Raw genomic sequence first — 27,077 nt, forward strand, 5'->3', positions numbered from 1 at the left:
GGGGACCACCTGAGTACCCCCAGACACTCATGAGGACCACCCAAGGACTCCCAGTGGGAACCACTCGAGGCCCCCAAGAAACCCGTGGGAATCACTCGAGGGTCCCCAGACACCCACGGGACCACCCACGGGGACCACTTGGAAGCCCCTGGACACCCGCGGGAACTACCCGGGGACCCTGTTGGGGCCCCTGGGGACACACATGGACCACCTGGAGGCCAACGGACACCCACAGGGACCACCCGGGGACCCCTACCAGCCTCTGGAATCAATCCTGTGTATAAAAATATAAAATCTGGTTTTATGTGGGGGCACAGGGGTGAGAGAAGGGCCAAGTATCCCGCTTCACTTACACCCTCTGTCCTCAATAAAGCTGCTATTGTGCCTTAACCCCTTCATTGCCTTCGCGGCTATCCGCTAAGGTAATGAAGCTGCTTTAATGTAATTTTTATTCATTGTGTGCAGGAGCAGGGGGATCTCCTGAGCTGAATCGCATTGATTTCAGCCTCTGGGACACCCTGCTTCTCGAGTTGCAGGCCTAGATATGGGGTGCCGGTATCTCCGTCATTATTTAACCCCCCCGGTCACGTGACGCAGGCAATTTAAAAATGGTGGCGATACTGGCACCTGATGCCCCATACCTGACGATTTTAAGGAAAAGGTGGAATCCATACGTCAGAGCATCCCCTCTGTTTTTTCCTCCCATCCAACACCTCTCTCTAACTCTCCTTGTCACGGGAGACTCCTGTGGCGGGTAGGATCTCGGTGGCCGGAACAGCACGAGCGTAGTAGGGGTCACAAGCAGGGGTCCGAGGCAGGCGGCAGGTAGCGAAGTCAGGTAACAAGCAGGGGTCCGAGGCAGGCGGCAGGTAGCGAAGTCAGGTAACATGCAGGGGTCCGAGGCAGGCGGCAGGTAGCGAATTCAGGTAACAAGCAGAGGTCGGCAACGAGGAGACTGGAACAGGACAGGGGAGCAAGGACAGGTCTGGGGGCAGGGACTGAGAACAGGAACAAACAGGGACAAGCCAGATTACCAGCAAGGGCTTTTACTGTGAACAGACTCAAATACAGGTACAGGTACAGGAACAGATCAGGAATCAGAGGCATGAGCAATACTGAAGGAGTCTCACATCAAGCAAAGGCAAAACCAACAGACAGGAAGCAAGCTATAAGGACAGAGACAGGAGCAACAAGAAGACAGACAGACAGAGGAACCCAGAGCCAACAGAAGGCAGCAGCACACCCAGTGGACAAGGAAGCTATGGCTAGGCAGGAGGTCTAGGCGACCCTGACACTCCTCCTGCCTTCCTTGACTCTTTTTCCACTGTCTCAGAGGAAGATGTGTCACTGTTGATCTCCTCTTCTCCCTCTACCACTTGCTCTCTTGACCCCATTCCCTCCCATCTTCTAAAACCTCTTGGTCCTTGTGGCAGGACGGCCTGTAGCCGAGGTCAGGGAACAGTCCACACGTATAGTTTCAGGATAAATAAAAACGTTCAGTGGCTTTATTTCTCCACAGTAACATAACATGCGGGTATACTGTCCCTTTAACAAAATAAATCCTGCTCCACTTTGGGAGGACTGACTAACACAGCAGGCCTAGCTAGCAGGCTGGCTGGCTAAACCAGAACCAAACCATAAAAAGTCTTTTAAGCAGTTAGAAAAACAAATGAAAAAGTCTTACTTTGGTTGCAGTAAGCAGTTTGATGTATCTGTCTGTCTAACAGCACATATCCATGTGCTCTGGTCTGAGAGAGCCAGCTACTGCCAGTCACAAGATCCTTTTCTACCTTCCTGGCTAACAGGTGTCAGCTTGCCTCCTGATTTCCTAACTTCCACCTGAGTTAACCCTTATGAGTGCTGGATGAAGCACTCAGACATATGTCTCCCAGGCGTAACTGATAGGAGTTGACTTCACTCTGTCACATACCTCCCCTGTTTGTGTGTGGCTAGTGTCCCACACGGCTGAAGCCCGAACCTCCACTCCTTCCCTTGACAAAAAAATCAGCATTTCCATGGTCCTTTCCAGGTCTATGCTGAATATCAAAAGAGAAGGGTTGGAGGGCAATATACCACCTGGTCAACCTTGGATTTGTGTCCTTCATGGTGTTTAACCACTTCAAGGGCGCATGGTCAGTGACCAGGGTGAAGTGTACTCCGGCGACATAATGTCTCAAGGCCTCAATTGCCCATTTTACAGCGAGGCACTCCTTCTCAATAACGGAATACCTCACTTCCCTTGGGAACAGCTTCCGGCTGATGAACAGTATGGGGTGTTCAACACCATCAAATTGATGAGACAGCACTGCTCCCAGTCCTACCTCTGAGGCATCCGTCTGGATGATGAAGGGCTCTTTAAAATCTGGGCTCCAAAGAGCGGGGCCCTCTGACAGGCACTTTTTTAGCATGTCAAATGCGTCTTGGCACTCCCAAGACCATTTAACTTGGGTCGGGGCACTCTTTTTTGTCAGATCTGTTAGGGGTGCAGATATTTCTGAAAAATTGGGGATAAACCACCGGTAATACCCTGCTAACCCCAAAAGGGAGCGGACCTGTGTCTTTGTCTGTGGGGTGGGGACTTCCTTTATGGCGGCCACCTTGCTAGCTAGTGGCCTTACTATCCCTCCCCCAACGGCATAGCCCAAGTACTTTGTAGTGGATTTACCCAGGGCACATTTTTTTGGATTTGCAGTGAGCCCTGCTTCTCTTAAGGACGTTAGGACTGCCCTTAACCTTTTTATGAGACTGCCAGTGTCTGCTATAGATGACAATGTCATCAAAGAAGGCCGCGGCATATGCCCTATAGGGTCGTAGTACCTTGTCCATTAACCTTTGGAACGTGGCTGGAGCCCCATGTAACCCAAATGGCATAGTGACGAATTGGTATAAACCGAGAGGGGTGGCGAAAGCAGTTTTGCATTTGGATTCTTCCGCTAGAGGTATCTGCCAATATCCTTTCGTGAGGTCTAGGGTGGAGATATACTCTGCTTTACCAAGCGAGTCAAGCAATTCATCCACCCTAGGCATTGGATATGCATCAAATCTGGATACAGCATTTACCTTTCGCAGATCCACGCAAAACCTCACCTTCCCATCTGGTTTAGGGACCAACACGATAGGGCTACACCATTCGCTGTGGGACTCCTCGATCACGCCCAATTCCAACATGTCTATTATCTCCCTCTCTACCAGGTCTTTTCGGCCCTCTGGCAATCTATAGGGACGGGACCGTACTTTTACGCCAGGTTCTGTCTCAATCCTATGGGACACTAAATCAGTCTGCCCTGGCAGCTCAGAAAAAACATCTGGGAACTGGTCACATACATCAAGTAGGTCTGACCTTTGTTCCGTTGTTAACTGCTCTCCCATGGGAACCTGATGGTCATTGTACTGCACCGACACACTTTATTCGAGCAAATACCCGGTATGTACCTGGCAGATACCTGGAATGCGCCACTCCTCACCTCTGACAAGCCCCGTTGCGTTTGCCTTCCCAGCCTGGGTTCATGCCTGGCTGATGGGCGGCTGATCTGTTAAATGATAATGATTAGGATTTAATAGGCTGCAATGCTTCGCGTGTCTACCAGATGGCATAAATTCATGAATTGTAATGCAGTATATATATATATACTGTGCAGTATTGCAGCCAGCGGGAATAAAATGCTTCAATCCCTTGCTGGAAAATACCTCAATGCACTCGGGCAGAAAACAGTCACAAACCTCAATACACCCGGGTATACCCGAATTCGTGGGACTAGCCAAGCTCGAATAAAGTGTGTCGCCAGTGTATGTACTCCCTTTGGAAGCTGTGGACCCAAATCCGTCTCTCCTTCCCGAGGGTGAATGAACAGCGATCTCATCGTTTTCCAGGGTTTCAGGAGGTTCACGTGGTAGATTTGTTTACCCTTCCTGGACCCTGGTTGGGAGATCTCATAGTTCACCTCCCCGGTGCGGCGGAGAACTTGGAAAGGACCCTGCCACTTCGCAAGGAGTTTACTCTCTGATGTCGGTAGTAGTAGCATCACTTGGTCCCCAGGTTGGAAGACCCTCAAGCGAGCATTTTGGTTGTACTGCCTCTCTTGACGTTCTTGAGCAGATTTGAGGTTTTCCTTCGCAAACCGACATATCATGTCTAGGCGGTTTCTAAGGTCTATGACATACTGAAGGGTATTCTTGGAGGGGGAGGGCTCCTCCTCCCAGGATTCCTTCAGTAGGTCGAGAATACCCCGAGGTTGGCATCCATATAGGAACAAATGGGGAGAAGCCTGTGGATGATTGGGGAACTTCTCGTACCGCAAACAACAGGAAAGGGAGAAATTCATCCCAAGCTCGCTTTTCAGTGTCCACAAACTTCCTAAGCATGGTTTTAAAGTACGGTTAAACCTCTCTACCAATCCATCAGTCTGAGGATGGTAGACCGAGGTTCGGACGGATTTTATCTCCAATAACTTCAGGACATCCTGCATAAACTTTGCCATGAAATTTGTTCCCTGGTCAGTTAACATTACTTGGGGAAGTCCTACCCTAGAAAACAGTTCTAACAGCCTGTGAGCAACCTGTTTAGCAGTGGCTGATCTCAGAGGGAAGGCCTCAGGATATCTGGTGGCATAATCAACAACAACGAGTATAAATTTATGTCCCTTCGCAGAGGGTTCTAAAGGTCCGACCAGAACTACCCCAATTCTCTCGAATGGGACGGCTACCAAGGGCAGAGGAACCAAGGCAGCCGGCTTCTGTCCTTTTTGGCTAGTTAACTGGCATTCAGGACATGTCTCACATAGTTTCATGATGTCACCATGTATGCTTGGCCAGTAAAACTGGGACGAGATGCGGTCCGTGGTCTTATCTCTGCCCAAATGACCACCCCATGGGAGAGTATGGGCTAGGGTAAACACTGTTTTAATCAACCCTTTAGGGACTAGCATCTGTCGAATGACCTCCCCTGTTTGTGTAACCTTATTCACACGATATAGTATGTCATTCAACAGTTCAAAATGTGGAAACACTTTTACACCTTGTTCATCTATTATCTTGTTGTTGACCTGTACCACCTTCTCATATTGTCTAGCCAGAGCTGGGTCCTCCCTCTGCCTCTGACGGAAGTCAGGAAATCCAGGTCTGGCAACACTCCCGAATCTATCTGTTCCCCACCCTGGTCATCCCCGGCCATGACCGGCAGTCCTGTGGGATGACTAATGTTACCAAAAGTCCCAGCCTTTCTTAACCAGTCCTCTTTTTCCGCACGTCTCTGTTTACGTGTCTTTGGGACATGGTGTCTACGGGGGAAAATCTCTGGGGGAAAAGGGAACAAGTCTCCGGGCTTCTCCACTACCAGAAGTAGGCTCCGTAGGAGTAGGGGCCAACAATGTTTCGAGGTAGGGCCAGTCTCGGCCAAGTAGAACAGGAGCAGGTAGCCAGGGAGCAACTCCCACTAGTAGGCTAGCCTCTTGATCCTGGATACGCAGTGTAACGTTCGCCGTCTGGTATCTCTTGGTATCCCCATGGATACACTCGATATTCCAAGGAGAGTCGTAAGATAGTCTATTGCTTGGCATTAGGCCCTCTAGGATCAGGGTTTTTCCAGAGCCTGAGTCCAGCATGGCGTTTACTTTTGTCCCCTCCAGAGATGCTGGGACTAACCACGGATTGTGGTCCCCTCGGAGACAAGCTGTGGCAGTGGTTCTGCCATATGAACAGTCCATCTCCTCATCTCCTGAGTCCGCAAACTCGGTCGTCCGCGGAAGCTCTCGACAGGGCTCGGTGTTTGGACCTCTCCGCTGTTGGATGGGGTCCTCCCTTCTGGTTGGTGGGGTTATCCTCTCCACCGGTGGGTGACAGGAGTCCAGGTTCTCGGGGAATACTGTGGGTGGCGGCCTCCCTTGAGTGATCCAGTGGCCTCGGACCCAGAATGGGCATCTCTGCGGGAGTTTGTACCAGGAACCCTCCGAGATGGGAAAGGGTCTTCCGATCAGGTTGACTGGATCTCCCGAGCTGGCGGGTTGTAGACCCCTCGATTGTCTGCTCTCCTGCCTCTAGCATCACCGGAAGCAACTGGGGTTTGCACCGGCCGTTCCCAGCTATCCTGTTGGGTGTCGTCGCCCAGGAAGTTTTCCACCAAGCGGACCGCTGAATCCAGGGAAAATGCAGCGTGTCTTTTTACCCAGGAGCGGGAGGAGGGGGGCAGTATCTGTATGAACTGCTCGAGCACAAACTGTTCAAGGATCTCTGCCTTGTCATGTTTTTCCGGTTGTATCCACCTGGTACATAAGTCTACTAAGCGGTGGGCTACGACCCGGGGTCTGTCTCTGTTTGTATATTTGGCTGTCCGGAACCGCTGTCGGTAGGTCTCTGGAGTGAGGCCTAGGCGATCCAGAATAGCAGCCTTTAGTTGCTGATAGTCCATGGCCTCGTCTGCTGGAAGAGCCTGGTAGGCTGCCTGAGCTTCCCCTATGAGGAGTGGAGCCAGAGTCGTTACCCAGCGATCAACTGTCCAGCCGTGGGCCGTGGCAACCCTTTCAAAAGTGAGGAGAAATGCCTCTGGGTCTTCGTTTGGCTTCATCTTAGGCAGCATCACCGGTGGGTTATTTGGAATCCCTGGTCTGCCTGGGGTTGGGCCTTCGACCAACAGTTGGAGTTGTTTTTCCTCTCGCCGGGCCTGTTGCTCATCTCGCTGGGCTTATCGCTCAGCTTGCTGGGCTTGTCGCTCAGCTTGCTGGGCTTGATGTTCTGCTTGCTTCTCTGCTAGCTGGAGCTATGGCTAGAGGAACTGAGAAAAAAATTTGTCCATTTTTTTTTCTTTCTATGTGGCCCTTCAGATACAGGGGCCGTCCGACATCCCACTTCTGACACCACCTGTGGCAGGACGGTATATAGCCGAGGTCAGGGAACAGTCCACACGTATAGTTTCAGGATAAATAAAAACGTTCAGTGGCTTTATTTCTCCACAGTAACATAACATGCGGGTATACTGTCCCTTTAACAAAATAAATCCTGCTCCACTTTGGGAGGACTGACTAACACAGCAGGCCTAGCTAGCAGGCTGGCTGGCTAAACCAGAACCAAACCATAAGAGTCTTTTAAGCAGTTAGAAAAACAAATGAAAAAGTCTTACTTTGGTTGCAGTAAGCAGTTTGATGTATCTGTCTGGCTAACAGCACATATCCATGTGCTCTGGTCTGAGAGAGACAGCTACTGCCAGTCACAAGATCCTTTTCTACCTTCCTGGCTAACAGGTGTCAGCTTGCCTCCTGATTTCCTAACTTCCACCTGAGTTAACCCTTATGAGTGCTGGATGAAGCACTCAGACATATGTCTCCCAGGCGTAACTGATAGGAGTTGACTGTCACAGTCCTACTATAATCCTTATGCTCACACACATTTTTAGCACCTCCCTCTGCTCTGTTACCTTTCCCTCCTCCTTCAAACATGCAACAGTTATACCATTACTCAAAAACAGCAAGCTTGACCCTACCTGTCCTTCTAACAATCGACCTGTCTCCCTCCTGCCTTTTGCCGCTAAACTCCTTGAACATCTTGTATTCTCTCGCTTGCTTCATTTTCTCAACACCTATTCTCTCCTAGACCATCTACAATCTGGCTTCCGCACTGCTCACTCCACGGAAACAACCCTCACTAAAATAACTCATGATCTCCATGCTGCCAAAGACAGAGGTCATTACACTCTGCTCATATTGCTCGACCTCTCTGCAGCCTTTGACACCGTGGACCAACCTCTTCTCCTTCACATTCTCCATACTCTTGGTATTCGGAACAAAGCTCTATCCTGGACTCCTCTTACATCGCACTTTCAGTGTCTCTTCTGCCAACACCACCTCCTCCTCTATTGATCTTTCTGTGGGGGTACCCCAGGGCTCTGTCCTGGGACCTCTTCTCTTTTCTCTGTACACACTCTCGCTAGGTGACCTAATAACATCTATTGGGTTTAAATATCACCTCTATGCTGACGACACACACATTTACTTCTCAACACCTGACCTTACACCTGCTGTACAAACCAAAGTTTCTGAATGTCTCTCTGCCATATCATCCTGGATGGTCCTCCGCCGCCTTCAACTCAACATTGCAAAAACAGAACTCCTCATACTTCCTCCCAAATCTGTCCCTACTACCTCCTTCCACATTACTGTTGGAAGTATGATCATTCACCCGGTAGCCCAAGAACGCTGCTTAGGGGTCACACTCGACGCCTCTCTCTCATTCTCTTCTCACATTCAAAACGTTTCAAAAACCTGTCGCTTTTTCCTCCGCAATATCACTAAGATACGCCCGTTCGTCTGTTGGTCGACTGCTAAAACTCTGACTCAGGCCCTCATTCTCTCCCGTCTCGATTACTGTAACCTCCTGCTGTCCGGCCTTCCTGCCTCTCACCTGTCTCCCCTACAATCTATCCTAAATGCTGCTGCCAGAATCGCTCTGCTCTTTCCTAAATCTGTCTCCACGTCTCCCCTCCTGAAATCCCTCTCCTGGCTTCCGATCAAATCCCGCATCTCACACTCAATTCTCCTCCTCACTTTTTAAGCTTTACACTCTTCTGCCCCGCCTTACATCTCTGCCCTAATTTCTCGCTATGCACCATTCCGACTCTTGCGTTCTTCTCAAGGATGTCTTCTTTCTACCCCCTTTGTATCTAAAGTCCTCTCCCGCCTTAAACTTTTTTCAGTGACTGTCCCGCACCTCTGGAATGCCATTCCCCTCAATACCCGACTGGCACCCACTCTATCCACCTTTAAGACCCACCTTAAGACACACTTGCTTAAACAAGCATATGGATAGCACTGTGGATAATACTGGACACATGATACATAAAGCTTGGACCCCTGCAGACGCACTTACCAGAACTCCCCCCTCCTGTCTCTGTACGTTCTCCCTACCTACCAATTAGACTGTAAGCTCCTCGGAGCAGGGACTCCTCTTCCTTAATGTTACTTTTATGTCTGAAGCACTTATTCCCATGATCTGTTATTTATATTATCTGTTATTTATTTGATTACCATGTGTATTACTACTGTGAAGCGCTATGTATATTAATGGCGCTATATAAATAAAGACATACAATACAATACAATACCAGGGCCTGTAACTCGGGAAGCAATATCCTGATTTTAGTGTGGCAAGGCGTGCTGGAAAAATCAGTGAGGCTAAAGGCAGCTCGCAAGGCCAGTTTAATGACTTTGCTGGTGGAGGGAATAATGTTACTCCAGGAGGTGGACTCAGGCTGTATTGGCTCCTAGAGGAAGGTCTCAGACCTCAGAAGTATTTTAGTTGGGAAAGGCGGTATCATTCCAGGGTGGGTGGCCAGAATGGTCGTGACTTTCCGGATGGAATTTGGGGAAAGCGGTACCATTCCAGACCAGGCTCGGTTGGTGTGGTGGTGACCTTTCGATGGGGACTGTGCATTCAGACTAAGGTACTGAATGGCTAGATCAGCACGAGCTGAGGGTATCCTTAGAGCTCAGGAAGGAGTGAGCGGAGCAATCTGGCTGGGTCACTAGTTGGGGATAAATATGAGATATTTATCTGTTGTAATAAATAAAGCTGTGGCTGTTAATTTCTCCCACGAAGTTGTATGGTGTGTTTATTGGGAATGGGATAGGGGTCCAGCACAAGGCATGGGTAAGTCATGTCTTATCTTAGCCTCGTGGGAATACAGTTAGGTTGGAGCAGAGCCAGCTGAAGAATGTGGGCTGTAGTGCTCCAAAAACGTAAAGTCTTTATACGTTTATTTTGCTTTTGGAAGACGAAGGTGCTTTTGTCTATGTTTACTTAATGTATATGTGCTAATAAATGCACAAACACTATATTTCTGTGTCCTGTTTGTACCATAAGCTTGCAGGAACCACACCAACTTGTTAAAAGAAGTGACCAAGATGCCCCACAGAAAGGGTGCGTTGTCACAAAATATACCTATGTACACTGTAGTTAAATTATTAGTATTTTACTGTGCTCATACTACAATATAGAGTAGGAATGGTAAGAACATTCCTTTAGGTACTGTAATCCAACATACTTTATACATCTTAAAATGTTATTTAAAAAAAAAAAATCTTAGTTTTGAATTTGGTTAATAACCATGGATAACACAGTTTTGTGGTATAGGAGTTATGTGTTTGTGGTTAACAATGTACTGAAAAACCTATAAATTAATGACAACCTGTTCCCTCAACAAATTACTTAATATCAACTCTGCTGCTTGTAAAGGATATCGCAACACAGCCATTAAACAATTTGAAGGTATTGCGTAAAAACACCAGAGGAAACAAAACCAGACTTTGGCTCATGCATGAGAGCTTAACTACAGTACAAGATAACTAGTTGCACTTTGGGATTTCTTAATTTTCCATAGAAATAACATTTGAGTAATTAATGGAAACATAAATGTGACATATTTGGAACTTCTAAGGGATTACACATTCTCTCGGGTCATCTTTCCTGAAAAGAACAATCATAATAATGAACTTGTTAGTAACAAAAGAATGTAAAACAGTGTTATGCAAGCGGTCATGCGGGGAAGAGTATTTCATTTTATATGGTTTTGATAATATGAAAAAACAATCCTGGAAATGATGGGGCACAAATAAGGTTTCTCATATACTGTAAATTACAGATGGAGTATCATTCATCTGGCATTTGGCTGCAAGGTACCTGCAGCTTCCCTATGGTCAAAACCCAGAAGCCTACTGTAATTTCCCAGATGGATTAACACAGCTGGGGTCCCTGCTTCTGAATGGGACTCCCGCTGCATTAATCCTATCGGGCCACACCAGTCTGGAAGAACTGCGCAGACAGAGCAGAGATAAATAAGTGCTCCCTCTCTCTGCACAGTTCTTACAGGCAATCGCACTGTTTTTATTTTTAATACATAGCATTAGTTTCAGGTCTGGGGCCGCCGTGCTTCGTGAAATAAAGGCCTCTGTAAATACCCCATGACACACACCCTCTACCACACACACAAATGGGCAATAGCCCTATTAGCCAAATATGGCTTATAGCGCTTTTGTCCATTTGTGATGTCTAAAAAAAACAAAAACACAACTAAATAAAATACACAATGCAATACAATAAATCCAATGATTGTGACTGTGGGTACCTATGCCCTCAAAGGGGGTACAGATAGACACTTTGGCGATCAATGTGCACCCTACTACCTCTATCACACACTCCCTCTACCCCCAACTGCCCCCCACCACTACACACAGCAATGGACAATAGCCCTAATAGCCAAATATGGCTAATAGGGTTTTGCCCATTTGTGTTGCATAAAAAAACACAATTAAATAAAACACTGTACACATTACAATACCATAAAAACAAACACTAGCCAATAAATCCATTGATTGTCACTGTGGTTACCTATAACCTCAACAGAGGCACAGATAGCCACATTGGTAATCAATGGGCACCCTATAGTCAATAAATGTGTATCTTACCCTTGCCAGGATGAAGGCTCATCCTCCTCATCCAAATGCTGCAAAAATCAACTCTTGACCAACAAAGCAATCATCTTTAGCTTGAAGTCCAGCTTGATGTGCAGACGTTCAGAATCTTCCGTTGCTTGAAGCGAAGTCACTGGTGAGTAGATCTTCTTACCTTCTTTCTTCAACAGGTCAGGTAGATGTTGCCTCGCTGTCTCCTTCCTATCAAATGAGACGTGACATGCCTTATATAAGGCCTGTGATGTCACATTTTACCGACACATGGTACATCCATCAATTCGATTGGTGGATGTAACATGTGAACAGACATCAAGTTTGGCAAGGAATTACTTTTATACCAAACTTGCTGGAATGATATGGTACATCCACCAATACGATTGGTGGATGTACTTTAGTGCCGACGAGTATTCTAAAAAAAATCTGGGGCAATCACCAACAAGACCCAGGTACATGCTGGGTACACGCTACAACATTTCAGTGACAGTGACATTTCTGCAGACAGACTAATGGCCCATCTGATTAACAGCGGGGGTCCCTGGCAGTCCCATTCAAACTGAATGGGACTGCCAGGGACCCCTGCTGTGTAATCCGATGGGTCATTAGTCTCTGCAGAAATGTCACTGAAATGTTGCAGCGTGTACGCAGCATGTACCTGGGTCATGTTGGTGATAGCCCCAGATTTTCAAAGGCAAGTTTTAGAATACTCGTCGGCGCACCTGTACCATGTGATGCCTTCCTTTTTTGGGGTGATATGACATCACCTTAAAGGGAGGGAAGCCATCCAATCAGGTACCATGTACTTCCCTCCCTTTAAGGTGATGTCATAATACTCCAAAAAGGTTGCCAATGTGGCTATCTGTGCTCCTGTTGTGGGCATAGGTAACCACAGTTCCACAGTACCACAGTCTTCCAGACTGATACGGCCCAGTAGGATAAACGCAGCGGAAGGCCCATTCAGAAGCCTGGACCCCAGCTGTGTTAATTCTTATGGGAAATTACCTCTGCGCTGTATTTGGCCGCACTTGGGCTGCAGTCCACCCGCTCCAAATGCCGCGTATGGTGAACTTAAATCGTGACCCATCTGTAACGTAAATCAGACAATTACTGTATAACCCAACCCTGCAATACATAATAAAAATACCTGCCGCCCCAATACATTTTAAAAAGACCCACGCCGCCTGAATACATTTTTTAAAAAGTGTGTGAAACTTCTTTGTCTTTTGTCACTGTTTTGTCACAGAAATTGAGTTTGTAATGGTGATGTTTTTAATTAAAACACAATTTCACTGCCAAAATGCAATGAAGTTTGACTTAGAACACATGTTTTAGCTATTTGCACTTCTATATTTATAACTGTGAAATTCCTTGTGTATGTGTGTGGGTCAGTCAGTGTGTGGGTCAGTCAGTCATTGTGTGTGTCAGTCAGTGTGAGTCAGTCAGTGTGTGTGTCAGTCAGTCAGTGTGTGTGTCAGTCAGTGTGTCAGTCAGTGTGTCAGTCAGTCAGTTAGTGTGTGAGTCAGTCAGTGTGTGAGTCAGTCAGTGTGTGAGTCAGTCAGTGTGTGAGTCAGTCAGTGTGTGAGTCAGTCAGTGTGTGAGTCAGTCAGTGTGTGAGTCAGTCAGTGTGTCAGTCAGTCAGTGTGTGTGTGTCGGTCAGTGTGAGTCAGTCAGTGTGAGTCAGTCAGTGTGAGTCAGTCAGTGTGAGTCAGTCAGTGTGAGTCAGTCAGTGTGAGTCAGTCAGTGTGAGTCAGTCAGTGTGAGTCAGTCAGTGTGTTAGTCAGTGTGTGTCAGTTAGTCAGTGTGTGTGTCAGTCAGTGTGTGTGTGTGTGTGTGTCAGTCAGTGTGTGTCAGTCAGTGTGTGTGTGTGTGTGTCAGTCAGTCAGTGTGTGAGTCAGTGTGTGAGTCAGTCAGTGTGTGAGTCAGTCAGTGTGTGAGTCAGTCAGTGTGTGTGTCAATCAGTACGTGACTCTCTTCAACCCCCCCCACCCGCGGAGCTGCAGACTCGGCTGTGTCGTGTGTGTCCCCACCCGCGGCAGAGGTGCGGAGGTACAAGGACACGGGGAGGGAGGTCTGGCTGAGTGTCCCGAAGGAGCCCCCACTTTCTCCCCCGGCAGAGAAGTGTCCTGCTCGGCGGAGGTACTGAGGTGTTCGGCAGCTGACTGAGGGGGGGGGGTGGTGCTTGGCCTCTCACAAGGGGGGGGGGGCGGGTGTGCTTGGCGGCTCACTAGCTTGGTTACCTGTGATTGTCAGCGGAGCAGGCAGGAGGCGGCAGTGGTGAGTGAGGAGAGGGTGAGGTGCCCCTCAGACACTGGAATATTGCAAGCGCAGGGGGGCGGGGATAACAGCTCCCGGCCCTCACGTGACGCGGAAGACTTTCTCTCCCCGTCTGAGAGCGGGCGAGGAGGGGGAGAGAGGGGAAAGCTGCCGCGGGCTGCTCAGTGAGTGCGGGCAGCCTGCTGTACAGGTGGAACTCCTAGGACTGCTCAACAGAACCCCAGGGTTCCGCAGAGCCCCGGTTGAGAATCACAGTCATAGACCCACAATGGCAAAAGTACAGGTGCAGCGGCCGTTATCCGAACATTTCGCATGTTGAATCACGCACTATAGTGCGTGGTGGTCCGAGATGGTCACTGCAGACTAAATGGCTCATCAGATTAACACAGCAGGGGTCCCTGCTGTTTTAATCCTACCGTGGTCTACCTGTCTGTAAGAGACACGCAGTAAGAGAGGCTGAATCAGTCACTCTACCTGCACACCTCTAACAGGCGATCGCGTCGGTTTTATTTAATTTTAACACTACTGTATTGTAGCAGGGGGTCTCCGGAGCTGAATTGCATTGATTAGGTCTTTATGTCTGGGGACCCCCTACTTTCCGAGTTACAGGCCCAGTTATGGGGTGCCAGTATCCCCGCCATGTTAAAATCCTGTGGGTCATGTCACCGTGGGATTTTAACATTGCAGGAGATACCGGCACCCCATGACGGGGCCTGTAGCTCGGGAAGTAGGGGGTCCTCGTGACACCCCCTGCCACACCCCCCCAAAATAAAAAATCATTACCTTAGCGGATAGCTGCTAAGGTAATGAGGCTGCCTACATTTTATTGTTATTCATAGTGAGCTATTTTTCTTTGTGTCATGTATTTCTGACTTGTATCAGTCAGTATTGTTTTTCTGGGCATCTTCGTGATCATGAAGAAAGCAAAATCCAGGCACACGGACTTCTGTATGGAAAATGTATTCAGCAATAGAACCAACGTTTCGACGGCCACGCAGTCTTTGTCAAGGTGAGGGATAGGGAAATGGTAAAGGGTGTTACATATGTTTTACTGAAACGCGCTGTCACAGGCAGGCCCGGCGCAAGGGTTTCATGCGCCCTAGGCGAAACTTAAAATTTGCACCCCAAAAAATTAAATAAACAGCGGCATAGCTATCGGGGCTGCAGGGGGTGTGACAGGGCCTATCGGACCTAATGAGAAGGGACTTATTTACTTGTGCCGGCCGTCTCTGTTCTGCCACCGTGCTTCTCCTTCAAAAAAGAGCATCAAATGACGCCGCAGACATCACAACCAACATCACACGGCGTTGTCAAATGACATCATGACGTTGCTTTGCCATGGTAATGTGCCACCGTGCGTCGTCACGTTGGTGACGTCCGCGTCGTCATTTCACGCTGAATTCTGAAGGAGAAGCAGGGCGGCAGGCACAGGCAAGTGCCTAAGGGTAGCGGATTTGTAAATCTGCCGCTCCGCCCCTAGGACGTTTGCACCCTAGGCGACTACCTATGTTCGCCTAATGGACGGGCCGGCCCTGGTTACAGGAAACAATTTAGAGAATAAGTATTTATACTTGCGGAAGAAAATTCCCCAGCACTGCAACTCATAGCACTTTTTTAAGCACATGGAGGTGCTACGGGGCAAATGTAATAAAGTCAGTGAAGATCGATTCACTGCTTTGCAGTGATACATTAGGAATTATATATGCATTTGCAAAGTTTCATAAACTTTTCCTTTGCATGTATTAGAGATTGCTTAATATCTCCATAAGTGAAGCCTATGGGCTTGTGAATGCTGAGAGCCATTTTCCCTAAGCCCCGAGAGAGGCGCAGTAGTAGGGAGATATATAGAAAATTCACCAAGCACATTCACAGGATGTCAGATGCTCCTGTGGTCGGCCATCTGATTTCCCGTACAAAACCGTTGGTGCCAAACTTCCAGTTTCACACTAAAGGAAGTCTGGAGTAAGGAAAACGGCTGAAACACGGCAATGTCACCACAATTTGGATGGATCCGTATTTTTTTAAGCGTCCGTGCAGGGACATCCAGCATCAAACACAATGTTTCTGGGAGGACACGCCCGCCCATCAGGTGTAAGGAGCAGCTCATCAGTAGCATTTCCTTATATACCTACAACATTACCCTTTCACTGGGACTGTTCAGGATCACATACATTAATATAAACCAGGAGATAAAATATGTATACACTTTATATAGTTCTATATGTTATACATCAGACATTTACAACTAGTACTAGAGTATGAACAATTCATATGGATATATGCAGTTGACAAAGAATTAGAATGTAGGGAAGTCCAATTGTATAAAAATACATAGAGACAAATGACGTTAAATCACAATAAAATGTATTCAAGTAAGTATAAATACCTTTTCTTATTATACAATTCCTAATATCAACACTTAATTAAAGAAAGTACATATTTAAAAAAAAAACATTAAAAAATGAAATGTTATTTTTTATTTAAGTATATTTATCTATCCTTGGTTAACATCTTATTCATATATATATATATATATATATATATATATATGAATAAGATGTTAACCCAAGGATAGATAAATATACTTAAATAAAAAATAACATTTCATTTTTTAATGTTTTTTTTTTAAATATGTACTTTCTTTAATTAAGTGTTGATATTAGGAATTGTATCAATATATATATATAAATATATATAAATAAATGTTATAGAGATAGTTGAGACAATGTGCGCATGTGGACAAAGGGTAAAGTTAACTTATTATTTCAGTTAAAGCTATTAGAGGCATTTCCATGTTTATAACTATGTGGAAGCAGCAACAATTGTTCAATGCAGTATTTATTCTTTTCTATATTTACAAGTTTTTATTTCAGAAAACATCTATACTTTTCTTCTTCATGTAATCCTGTTGGAGATACTGTATCTAATATGATTATCCAGTATAATTCTCACAGTAGTAGGATTGTTCTTCTTTATTACCTCGTCTATCTGGTCAAGATACATGTTCTAGGATCATCCATTGTAGTTGTGCCACATTATGTCTTGCCAAATAAAAATGTTTCCCAATTGGTGACCCTTTCTTTTATTCATTCTATGGATTATAGGTCTTGACATGATTTTTTTTGCTATTGAAATAACAGTATACCAATTTTAATTGCAAAGTACATAAAAAAAGTTTCCAGAACAAAATGACGTTTCATGTCAAACAGAACATCAAACCTTACAGATCATTTTCCTAATCACTGAGCCAAGTATCCAAATAATTACTATCAAACAGTTTGCTGTTGATGATTCTGCGACAATCTACAGCTATGCTGGAGGAATGGATATATCCAATATAATAAGCTTTAGAGCCATAGCATATTCCAATAGAACAGCTGTGTTTTTCACACAGCATCAGGTCAGAGTAATCCGACATTAGAAGTTATTAGGCGGCGAGGGACTTTCTAGAGTTTGTTGAAGTTCGTGGATGGTGCTGAGAAGAACATGGAACTGCCTCCGCCTTAATTACAATTTGTCTTCAACGTTTTCTTTCGTGCACGACAGCTGCTGCAATTCGTTCCCTAAAGCTTCCATCTGCTTTAATGTCTCATGTCTATCTGGGTGATGCTGTTTCACTTTGGCTAGTGCATCATATTTTTGGGGATTTTTTTTCATATCCGCTTGGCCTGCAAAATCTGCTTTTTACACTCGGATATTTTCTCATGTGCTGCAGAGATGCTGCTCTCTATATCAAAGTAGATTCTTTCATAGATCTCCATCTCACGCAGGTTCATATCATATACTAGAAGAGTTTTGGAAAACTCACACTGGGACAAAGTGCTCAGCATAAGCTGATACTGGCTATATCCATCTTCTTGAGATCCAGAGTTACACCACTTTATGAAACTTTTTACCATCAAGTTAATTCTTCAATCATCACCTGTGCCATCTCCCTCAATTAAAAGCCACTTGCAGATAACTTAATTGTCGGTGACAGCTCCCATGTCGGCGAGCAGTGAGGTCAGCCCCCCTAATGCAGCCAGAGGACACAAGCAGTCACCACCTTGTACACGCCTTTCCTTTTAGCTCCCCCCTGTATCGAGAGGCCTCGCGCCTTCCCCCACGGGACTGCAGCAACCCCCGACCTCGGATAGGCCTCCCCAGGACCCCCAGGTGAGTGCAGGGTGGGGTGTCATGTATTCCACCTCATATCCAGGGGAGACTCACAGCAGACATTGCCCCTGATATTACTTTGATGTTAACATATATGTTGTTTAGGTGTAGACTGATTTAAGTACCCTTTTTGGAACTATAACGCTGTATGCCATTAAGCAAGTTTGTCAAATAAAATACCATGTGGAAATGATTAACCCCCATCCCTCACCTTCCACTCCCCTTTCTTGTTTTTCTGTCCCCCCCCCTCCCCATTTATAATTTGTAAACCCAACAAAATGTAAGTTTAAAAAATATATATATATGTTGTTTAACTGGTCTTTTAGTTTGTCCTATATAATATAGGCCACATGGGCATTTTAGTAAATATATTACACCTTTTGTGTCGTGTGGAAAAGACCTTTAATGGAATCCTATGACCTTCAGAGGGATGTACAACTGCATCTTCTTTCATAATATCATTGCCGGTGCCACAATGTAAACATGGGAATGTCCCTTTAAATGTTGGTGATGTAATTACTTTTCTGGATTTTATGTCTCCTTTAATCAGTGCATTACCAATATTTCCCCCCCCTCCGGTATGAAAACAGGGAGCGTTCTTGAAACACTTTCCATGAATATATTCTGTGTTTTAGACTTCAATAAACGTTGTCGTTAATTTTTTTTTTACTTGTGTCTTTTGTTTAACTAGTTTATATTTATTATACCCTCTATCCACAAACATGTAATTTATTTCAATTGCTCTTAGATCATTTTGTGTCATTTGAAGTAGTACTGTACATCTAATTCTTAGTAGTTGCCTTCTAGGTAATCCTTTCTTAAGGCCTGGTGGGTGAAAGCTGGTAGCCATTAGCATATTATTTCTATCTGTTGTTTTTTTTTAATAAAGATCTGAAATGTCGTCCATCATTTTTAGTTAAAGATACATCTATGTAATGGATCTTAGTGTGGCTTGTTTCATATGAATATTTAATAGTCTTGTGGAGTCTATCAGCAGTATCCATATTATATTCTAGCTCTTCATAAGTTCCCGTCCATAGCATAAATATATCATCCACATATCTATACCAACACATGATATGTGGACTTATCTCTGGTTTATTCAAAAAGGTTTGTTTTTCAATAGCCGCCATAAAGATATTGGCATAGGATGGGGCCATATTGGTTTTTTTTCAATACAAATGTCAACAGTTCTATTAAGAAAACAACAAAAGCATTTGCATACTGTTCTTTACAAAATGCCTCTTGTACACATCTTATACCGTCATGGTGGGGGACCGATGTGTACAAACTTTGCGCATAAATTATACAAAATATCTCACCCCCCATGGGTTCCTACAGACTTTCTATTTTACTCAAAGTCAGTTGTATCTTTCAAGCATATTGATATTTTTTTTTAACTATGGGTTGTAAGCAGTAATCAAGGTAATTTTCTAATGGTTGTAATAGGGATGCAACAGAGTTTCTCAGTAAAACGTTGCCCTGTTGCAGCCATTTTCTTTTCTACAATAGTAGGGAGCACATAGAAATTGGAGGGTTTTCTGAGAAAGCATCTCTATTTGAATGTTTGAGTTGTTCAGTGTTCTTTCATGTGACTGCATTTGCGTAGTGCTTCGAGGGGGGGAATAAAATGTTGGAAATGGGGAATTTTTCTCATTTTTCAACTTTTATTTAAATGTTATACTGTAATGTGATACTGTACAAAGATGCCTGAGATCAGTGCCAAGAGGCAGCTACGCCGTGGGACATATATTGTTGCTAGAGCTGGAGGCTATAGGAGAACTAGGAACTGATGAGCTGAAACCCTGGATTCAGTTGTTATGCACCAAGTTTGATAAAGAGCCGCTTGGAGCGAAAAGTGTTGGATTATTTGTACCCCCTTTTTTTTTAATATGGCTCAATAAAGGATTAATTTTTTTACTATGTTGCTCTAATATCTTCATGATTAGCTGTGCACTGATTTTTTTCAACCTCTTTGACTATGCACCAAGATCCTAGGAAGCAATCCTAAAATCCAAAGTCTGTTGCCCCTGGACAGCCAGACTCCAGGATTGACTGACCAGGTGATATGATCCCTATTACTGTTAACAAGTTATACAATAAACCCTCAAATGGTTAAGTTGGAGTTGAAGTACAATCATTCTACAACTCACCCGAGGCAGTTTCCTGAACAGTACTGAATCCAGACACCGTAGTGTCCGCATCACTAATTGAATTTACAATTTCATTTTGGGACCCTCCTTATCGTTCTATGAAACAGATTGCAATAGAAAGTAAGGTCAACCCTAAAATGTTCTTTAAGTACCTTAATAACAAAAAAATGAGAAAAGAAAATATAGGACCCTTTCACTGTGAGATGGGTAGGCAGGTTATTGGAGATAAGGAAAAAGCAGAGGTATTAAACAAATTCTTTGCCCCTGTGTTTACCAGGGAAGAATCAAGTTCAATAGTAGTGCCGCAGGAGGAAGCCACAACCTCCATATTAATGAACAATTGGTTAACTGAGGAAGAAGTTCATAAGCGACTTGAAAAAATTAAAGTAAATAAGGCACCTGGCCCCGATGGCATACATCCAAGAGTTCTCAAGGAGTTAAGCTCAGTAATAGCAAAACCATTATATTTAATATTCAAGGACTCTATTTCCACAGCCTCTCAGTACCACAAGATTGGCGTAAAGCAGATGTGGTGCCTATATTTAAAAAGGGAGCTAGATCACAACCGGGGAATTACAGACCTGTAAGCCTGACTTCAATTGTGGGGAAACTAATTGAAGGTTTAATATGGGATAATATTCAGGAATACCTAATGGAAAACAAAATTATTAGTAATAGTCAGCATGGATTTATGAAGGATAGATCATGCCAAACTAACCTTATTTGTTTCTTTGAGGAGGTAAGTAGGAATTTAGACCAGGGTAATGCAGTTGATGTGGTCTACTTAGATTTTGAAAAGGCTTTTACGGTTTCACACAAGAGGTTGGTGTACAAAATAAAGAAAATTGGACTCTAATAATATTTGTACCTGGATTGAAAACTGGTTAAAGAACAGACAACAGAGGGTTGTCATAAATGGAGCTTTATCAGGTTGGGCTAAAGTCGTGAGTGGAGTACCTCAGGGATCGGTACTGGGACCCCTGCTTTTTAACTTGTCTATTAATGATCTTGAGGTTGGCATCGAGAGCAAAGTCTGCATCTTTTTTGATGATACTAAATTGTGTAAGGTAATAGAATCAGAGCAGGATGTAATTTCTCTTCAGAAGGACTTGGAGAGACTGGAGACGTGGGCAGGTAAATGGCAGATGAGGTTAAATACAGATAAATGTAAGGTTATGCATTTGGGATGCAAGAATAAAAAGGCGAATTACACATTAAATGGGGATAAATTGGGGGAATCCTTGATGGAGAAGGATTTAGGAGTGGTTGTAGACAGCAGGCTTAGCAATAGTGCCCAAAGTCATGCAGTAGCTGCAAAGGCAAACAAGATCTTATCTTGCATCAAACGGGCAATGGATGGAAGGGAAGTAAACATAATTATGCCCCTTTACAAAGCATTAGTAAGACCACACCTTGAATATGGAGTACAATTTTGGGCACCAATCCTAAGAAAATACATTATGGAACTAGAGAGAATGCAGAGAAGAGCCACCAAATTAATAAAGGGGATGGACAATCTAACTTATGAGGAGAGACTAGCTAAATTGGATTTATTTACATTAGAAAAGAGGCGTCTAAGAGGGGATATGATAACTATATACAAATATATTCGGGGACAATACAAGCTTTCAAAATAACTATTCATCCCAAGGGCAGAACAAAGGACTCGAGGGCATCCCTTAAGGTTGGAGGAAAGGAGATTTCACCAGCAACAAAGGAAGGGGTTCTTTACAGTAATGGCAGTTAAAATGTGGAATTCATTACCCATGGAGACTGTGATGGCAGATACAATAGATCTGTTCAAAAAAAGGTTGGCCTTTTTAGATAGGAAAGGTATACAGGGATATACCAAATAAGTATACATGGGAAGGATGTTGATCCAGGGATTCATCCGATTGCCAATTCTTGGAGTCAGGAAGGAATTTATTTTTCCCCTTATGAGATATCATTGGATGATGGGACTCTGGGGTTTTGTTTGCCTTCCTCTGGATCAATAAGTATAGATATATGATAAAATATCTGTTGTCTAAATTTAGCATAGGTTGAACTTGATGAACGGGAGTCTTTTTTCAACCTCATCTACTATGTAACTATACTATGTAACTATGTAGACACAGGGCGGTCCAAAGTAAAACAAAATTGTAAAGTAACACAAATTCTTCTATGAAACAGTCACTGGGGGTCCCAGTGTAGTGTTAATATCTTATGAAGATTATAATGCGAAGAGTAAAAAAAGAAAGAAAAGAAGTTGCTAACATTTAAAGCAGATAGAAAACCCACAGATTTTCCTATTTGTTCTTCATTGTCTACATGGCTGGAGCACGCTGATGAAACTCCTATCAACAGGGATCCTGTGAGTACTTTATCTGGCTGCAACAGCGCAAATCTATTTTGATGTCTGTTTATACTCACAAACTGTATTATATTCACTCCTAGTCCAGCTGTGGCAACAGGATATAATCCATCAAGAGTGTGACTCACCTGCAGCAGCGGATTTCAAAATCCGCCGCCCCTAGGCACAGCTGTGGAGCACGCCTCCTTACCTGCTGCCCCTCCTCCTTCTGAACTGCAGCGTCAAATGACGCAGCGGATGTCACCAACGTGACGTCGCACGTTCATGATGTCATTTGACGCTGCGACCTCGCATTGCCATGGCAACAAGACACCGTGATGTCACGTTGGTGACGTCCGCAGCTCATTTGGCCAGAGAGCGCCGCAAAAGAATATGGGGTCGGACATTTTTGCCACCCCCAAATTATGCCGCCCAAGGCCCCGGCCTAATGGGAAATTGGCTACTGCTCACCTGACTAATGTACGGTCATAGAGCAATTCCAGCCACAGAGAGTGCCAGAGAGAGTGATTTCATGCCTATTTTTTACTAAATAAGCTGAGACCCTTTGATGTCTAAAACAGACGAGAACCTATGGATGTAATCTGAGAACACGGATATGTTGTTACATGCTACTGTATGAATTGCCACAGAGGTTTTTGGATGCACTGATATTGGACTTGTTCTTTACCATTTCTAACATATAAAGCAGCAATCACTCCACCCAAACTAACAAAATTCAAGTACCAGGGAGGAAGATTTTCAGCAACTGATATCTACAGATTTCAACTACAGAATTGCCAAATACAGCAACAGAAGGACTTTCTGATGATAAAAATAATTAGACCTTTTTCTTTTGTATTAGTAGAGTGGGTTACTGCTTTAAACAGCCATTGATAATTAACTTTAGGTTACATATTCCATTTCCTGCATATCCTAATGTTTCCATGCACAGTCAAGTAACATCTTACCTCTTTACACTGTGCAGCGTGTACACTGTACAGAAAGCAGTGCAAAGTACTGTATAGTCTTATTCTAAATATAATTTACATAAGATTTACAGTACCTTTCATTTTTGAAGGTTGTGGGACTGACCAATCCAGAGAATGTGCATCCAGACAGTAAGTGGTATCCATTTTGTTGGTATCCATACTGGAATATTTAGAATAGGACGTTTTGCTTGTTATGGGCACATGCTTAACCTTTGGTAGATTTTTAATCTGCTGAAGTTTTAAAACAGGTACATCAATTTGGTCCAACTTATCAAAGCCTTCTGTAGAAGTATGTTTTGTTTTCAAATGTTTCCTTGGAGAAATCTTTAGTGGAGGAGAAACACTACTGTTCCTAGGGAGAATTTTGTCTTCTGCCTTTATCCCATCCTGTTTAGGTTTTGTGCTTGGTTTATGGACTTGCTCTGGTTTTTCTAGGTTAACTGTGAGATGCTTGACCTGTGACATGGTTGAAGGATGTCCTATGACGTTCACGTGAGCTACTGCACCCTGTGTCTTTGCGCTCTTCATACTGGAACCCTCAATTAGAAGGCTTGTCCCACTGAAAGGAGGATGTTCCACAAAGGACTGAAAAACAGAGAGAGACAGAGAGAGACTTCAGTTACTGCATGGAATAGTAACATAACCTGCCTCAGAAATAAAACAAATAGAAGTTATTCATAAACTCATATTAAAAAATACAAATTGTTCTAAGTCACAAAGAATTTCCTATACATAGATATCCTCTTTGCAACAATGTTCTTAAAGCAGGAATTCAGCCTAACACACACACGCACGCATGCACACACACACACACACACACACGATAAATGGGTGGGGGTGGGGTGGGCGGGATGGGATTCATCCACATTCAAGGCTGGCTGCTGTACCAACCGCAATGTTATGTAATTTCTGAACTAAAGAAAATATTCTCACCATTAGGTTTAATGAAGTTTAATGAAACAGCTTTACCCTCAGAGCCCCACTACAACCGACAACCAACCCATTCCCCATCATGTCCTAGCAATTTATTAGATAGCCTTGGGTAATAGAACTCAATGATGTGATACAAAATCTAATAGATAAAAATAGTATTATAGCTCAAATATAACCTCTTCAATGCTATATAAGCTTCCTAAGTCCTCTTACTAAGAAAAAATCACTGGGCCAGCCTGGAGGGTGATATTTCTGATTTATTGTTCATGGTTAAGTAAGATTAGTTAGGATTTTTTTTTTTTTTTTTCAACTTCAAATTTTTTATTGGAGAAAAACTCGTACACTGTAACACAGGCCGTTGCATTCAGTCTCCAATTTTTTTTGCTCTAACAACGTATCAACTATACATATATTAGTTACTACCACGTACAGTACATGGACAAACCAGACGAACCAGACCACGGACAGGGAGGGGGGTAAAGGTGGGGAGGGAGGAGGGGGAGGGCAGAGTGACTTCCGATCGCAGAGGACTCTCCTGTTCTAGGAACCTTCAACCGTCCTGCCGTCTTACATCTTTTGCTTCTGCCATGGCTCGCTCAAGAACTTCCCTGCAGTCGGGGGGCTGTCTCCAGACGGGGCTGTCTACTACCCGTACATCCCTACGTGGTGTCAGGTCCCTGCCCCCCCAAAGGAAAACGCATCTAGAGCTATCAAAGAAAGATTGCAGTGGCATCTAACCCTGGGATATCTGTCTGTGCCAACCACGGCCCCCAGACTTTTAGGTAGTTTGTGCCGGTGTCGTTGACTAAACTTGTCAACTGTTCCATCCGACAGACGTGCCAAATTCTGTTTCTGATCTTAGGGATAATCGGTACTTCTGGTTGCTTCCATAATGCTGCGATCTCGCATCTCGTGGCGGTTGCAAAATGCACGATCAATTTATGCGTCGCATTTGACTGTCCCTGGATCCGCCTGCCCAAGAGGAACACCCACGGGTCCAGGGGGATCTCCCAACCGAGTATCCGCTGTAACCAATCTCTAATCTGTTCCCAAATCGGGACCACCTTAGGGCAAGACCACAGCATGTGTCGCAAATCTGCCACCTCCCCGCACTGCTTTGGGCAAAGCGGAGAGTAGCCCCCAACAAATTTAGCCAATCGAGCTGGAGTGTAGTACCACCGCATGAGGACCTTATATGCGTTCTACTTAAGTGTGGTGCAGATTGAGCTTTTCGCCGCTGTTTGGATAATCTTATCCCAGTCCTCGTCCTCTAGCGTCTCCCCTAGGTCTGTCTCCCACTGTCTGATGTAAGTCAGTCTAGTTGCACTAGCCGTCTCTGGACAGCTCACTTCCCTGTACATTCTAGATGTGAGTCGCCTCGTGTCCGTATCTCTGGAACACAGCTGCTCAAAATTTGTTCTCGCTGGTCTGATCGGTGTTTTGTTATAAAAATCCCTGATCTGGAGGTATCTAAAGAATTCTTTATTTGGGATGGGCTTTGCGGCCCTAATTTCCTCAAATGTTTGGATATAAATCCTACCCTCCAGATCTTTGAGGCTGGTAATCCCCGACTGTGTCCATACTAATAGATTATTACTATTCATTCCTGGAGCAAAATCTGGGTTACCTGTGATTGGCGTCATGAGTGATGCTTTAGTGGTCAAGTTACAACTCAATTTAGTGGCCTCCCAAACTCTTAGGGAATTGGCTATGGTCTGAAGCGGAATTCCCATCTTGCTTACCCCTATTTTGGGTATCCAGATCAGGTTTTGGATGTCAATTGGTGCACAGCATGTTTTCTCCAACTCTACCCATCTCCGTAAGCTTGGGTCCGTGTGCCACTGGAGAATTTGAGCCAACTGGGCCGCTTTGTAATAGGCCAACAAACAAGGTACCGCTAAACCTCCTTGTACCGTGGGTCTCTTTAGGATACCCCGCTTAATTCTTGGGTTTTTCTTATTCCAAATAAATTTCATGATTAGTGACTGTAGGGAGAGGATGTCTGAATGTATTATAGGGATAGGCAAACTCTGGAACAGATATAGCATCCTAGTTAGGTTTTTTAACATCTTAATTGCAACTAAGGCTACCTCATACAGTAGCATTTTGGGTATAATATCAATGGTGTATATTTAATAACGTATTTTGCACATGTATCTTGTTTGATATGACTCCAGTATTATTATGGGACATTATATCTTGGACATAACATGGGGAGGAGATGTTTCTAGTACTTGGGTGACGGAGGTGAGGGCATGCAGGAGACAGGGAGAGAGTTGGGGAGGATTACCCCATATATCCTGTCGCGGTTAGCAAGGCAAATGAGTCTTTTGCATGCAAAGGGTTGCTGATTAGGACCGTTAGGCTGTTGGAAACTTTAACCCCTCAACATGGTAGTTATTCAGAATCAGAAATTCACTGTATCACTCCCAGTCTAGAAGTAGATTTAAAATATGGAAAAAAAAAACATATACAGATTATTGGACAAAATAAGGGAACAACAGAAAGTAAAATGAACAAATTATAGAGATGAATGTAGAAAAAAATTGCAAATATAAATAAGAGAAGGAATAGAAACAGTTAAGATGTGACATGTACTATTGGTCCCTATGACACTTTGCTTCACAGCAATCTCAAGGTCACCCCATGAGATTGGAGTAAAGGAGATTTCACCAGCAGCAAAGGACGGTGATGACAGAATCGGTAGATATCTTTGAGAAAGTGCTGCGATTGTCGAAGTTAGTGGTTCTAAACACCACATAAATATAGCTAACCTACGGCATATCTAAGC

The 27,077-nt window shown here is 44.4% G+C and overlaps 1 protein-coding gene and 1 pseudogene across 2 annotated transcripts in view; both read right to left on the bottom strand.

Annotated features, from left to right (window-relative positions):
* The window catches only part of TTLL8 (tubulin tyrosine ligase like 8), a 214,132-nt gene that overhangs the window by 33,549 nt on the left and 153,506 nt on the right, over window positions 1-27,077 (bottom strand). For both annotated transcript variants that reach the window (XM_075599830.1, XM_075599829.1), the window contains exon 14: window positions 23,428-23,938. In XM_075599830.1, coding sequence (XP_075455945.1) covers window positions 23,428-23,938 — 511 coding nt within the window. The remainder of the gene's footprint in view (window positions 1-23,427; window positions 23,939-27,077) is intronic.
* Window positions 17,142-17,710, bottom strand: LOC142494312 (THO complex subunit 7 homolog pseudogene; annotated as a pseudogene).

This window comes from Ascaphus truei, chromosome 5, assembly GCF_040206685.1.
Source record: "Ascaphus truei isolate aAscTru1 chromosome 5, aAscTru1.hap1, whole genome shotgun sequence".
Lineage (NCBI taxonomy): Eukaryota > Metazoa > Chordata > Amphibia > Anura > Ascaphidae > Ascaphus > Ascaphus truei.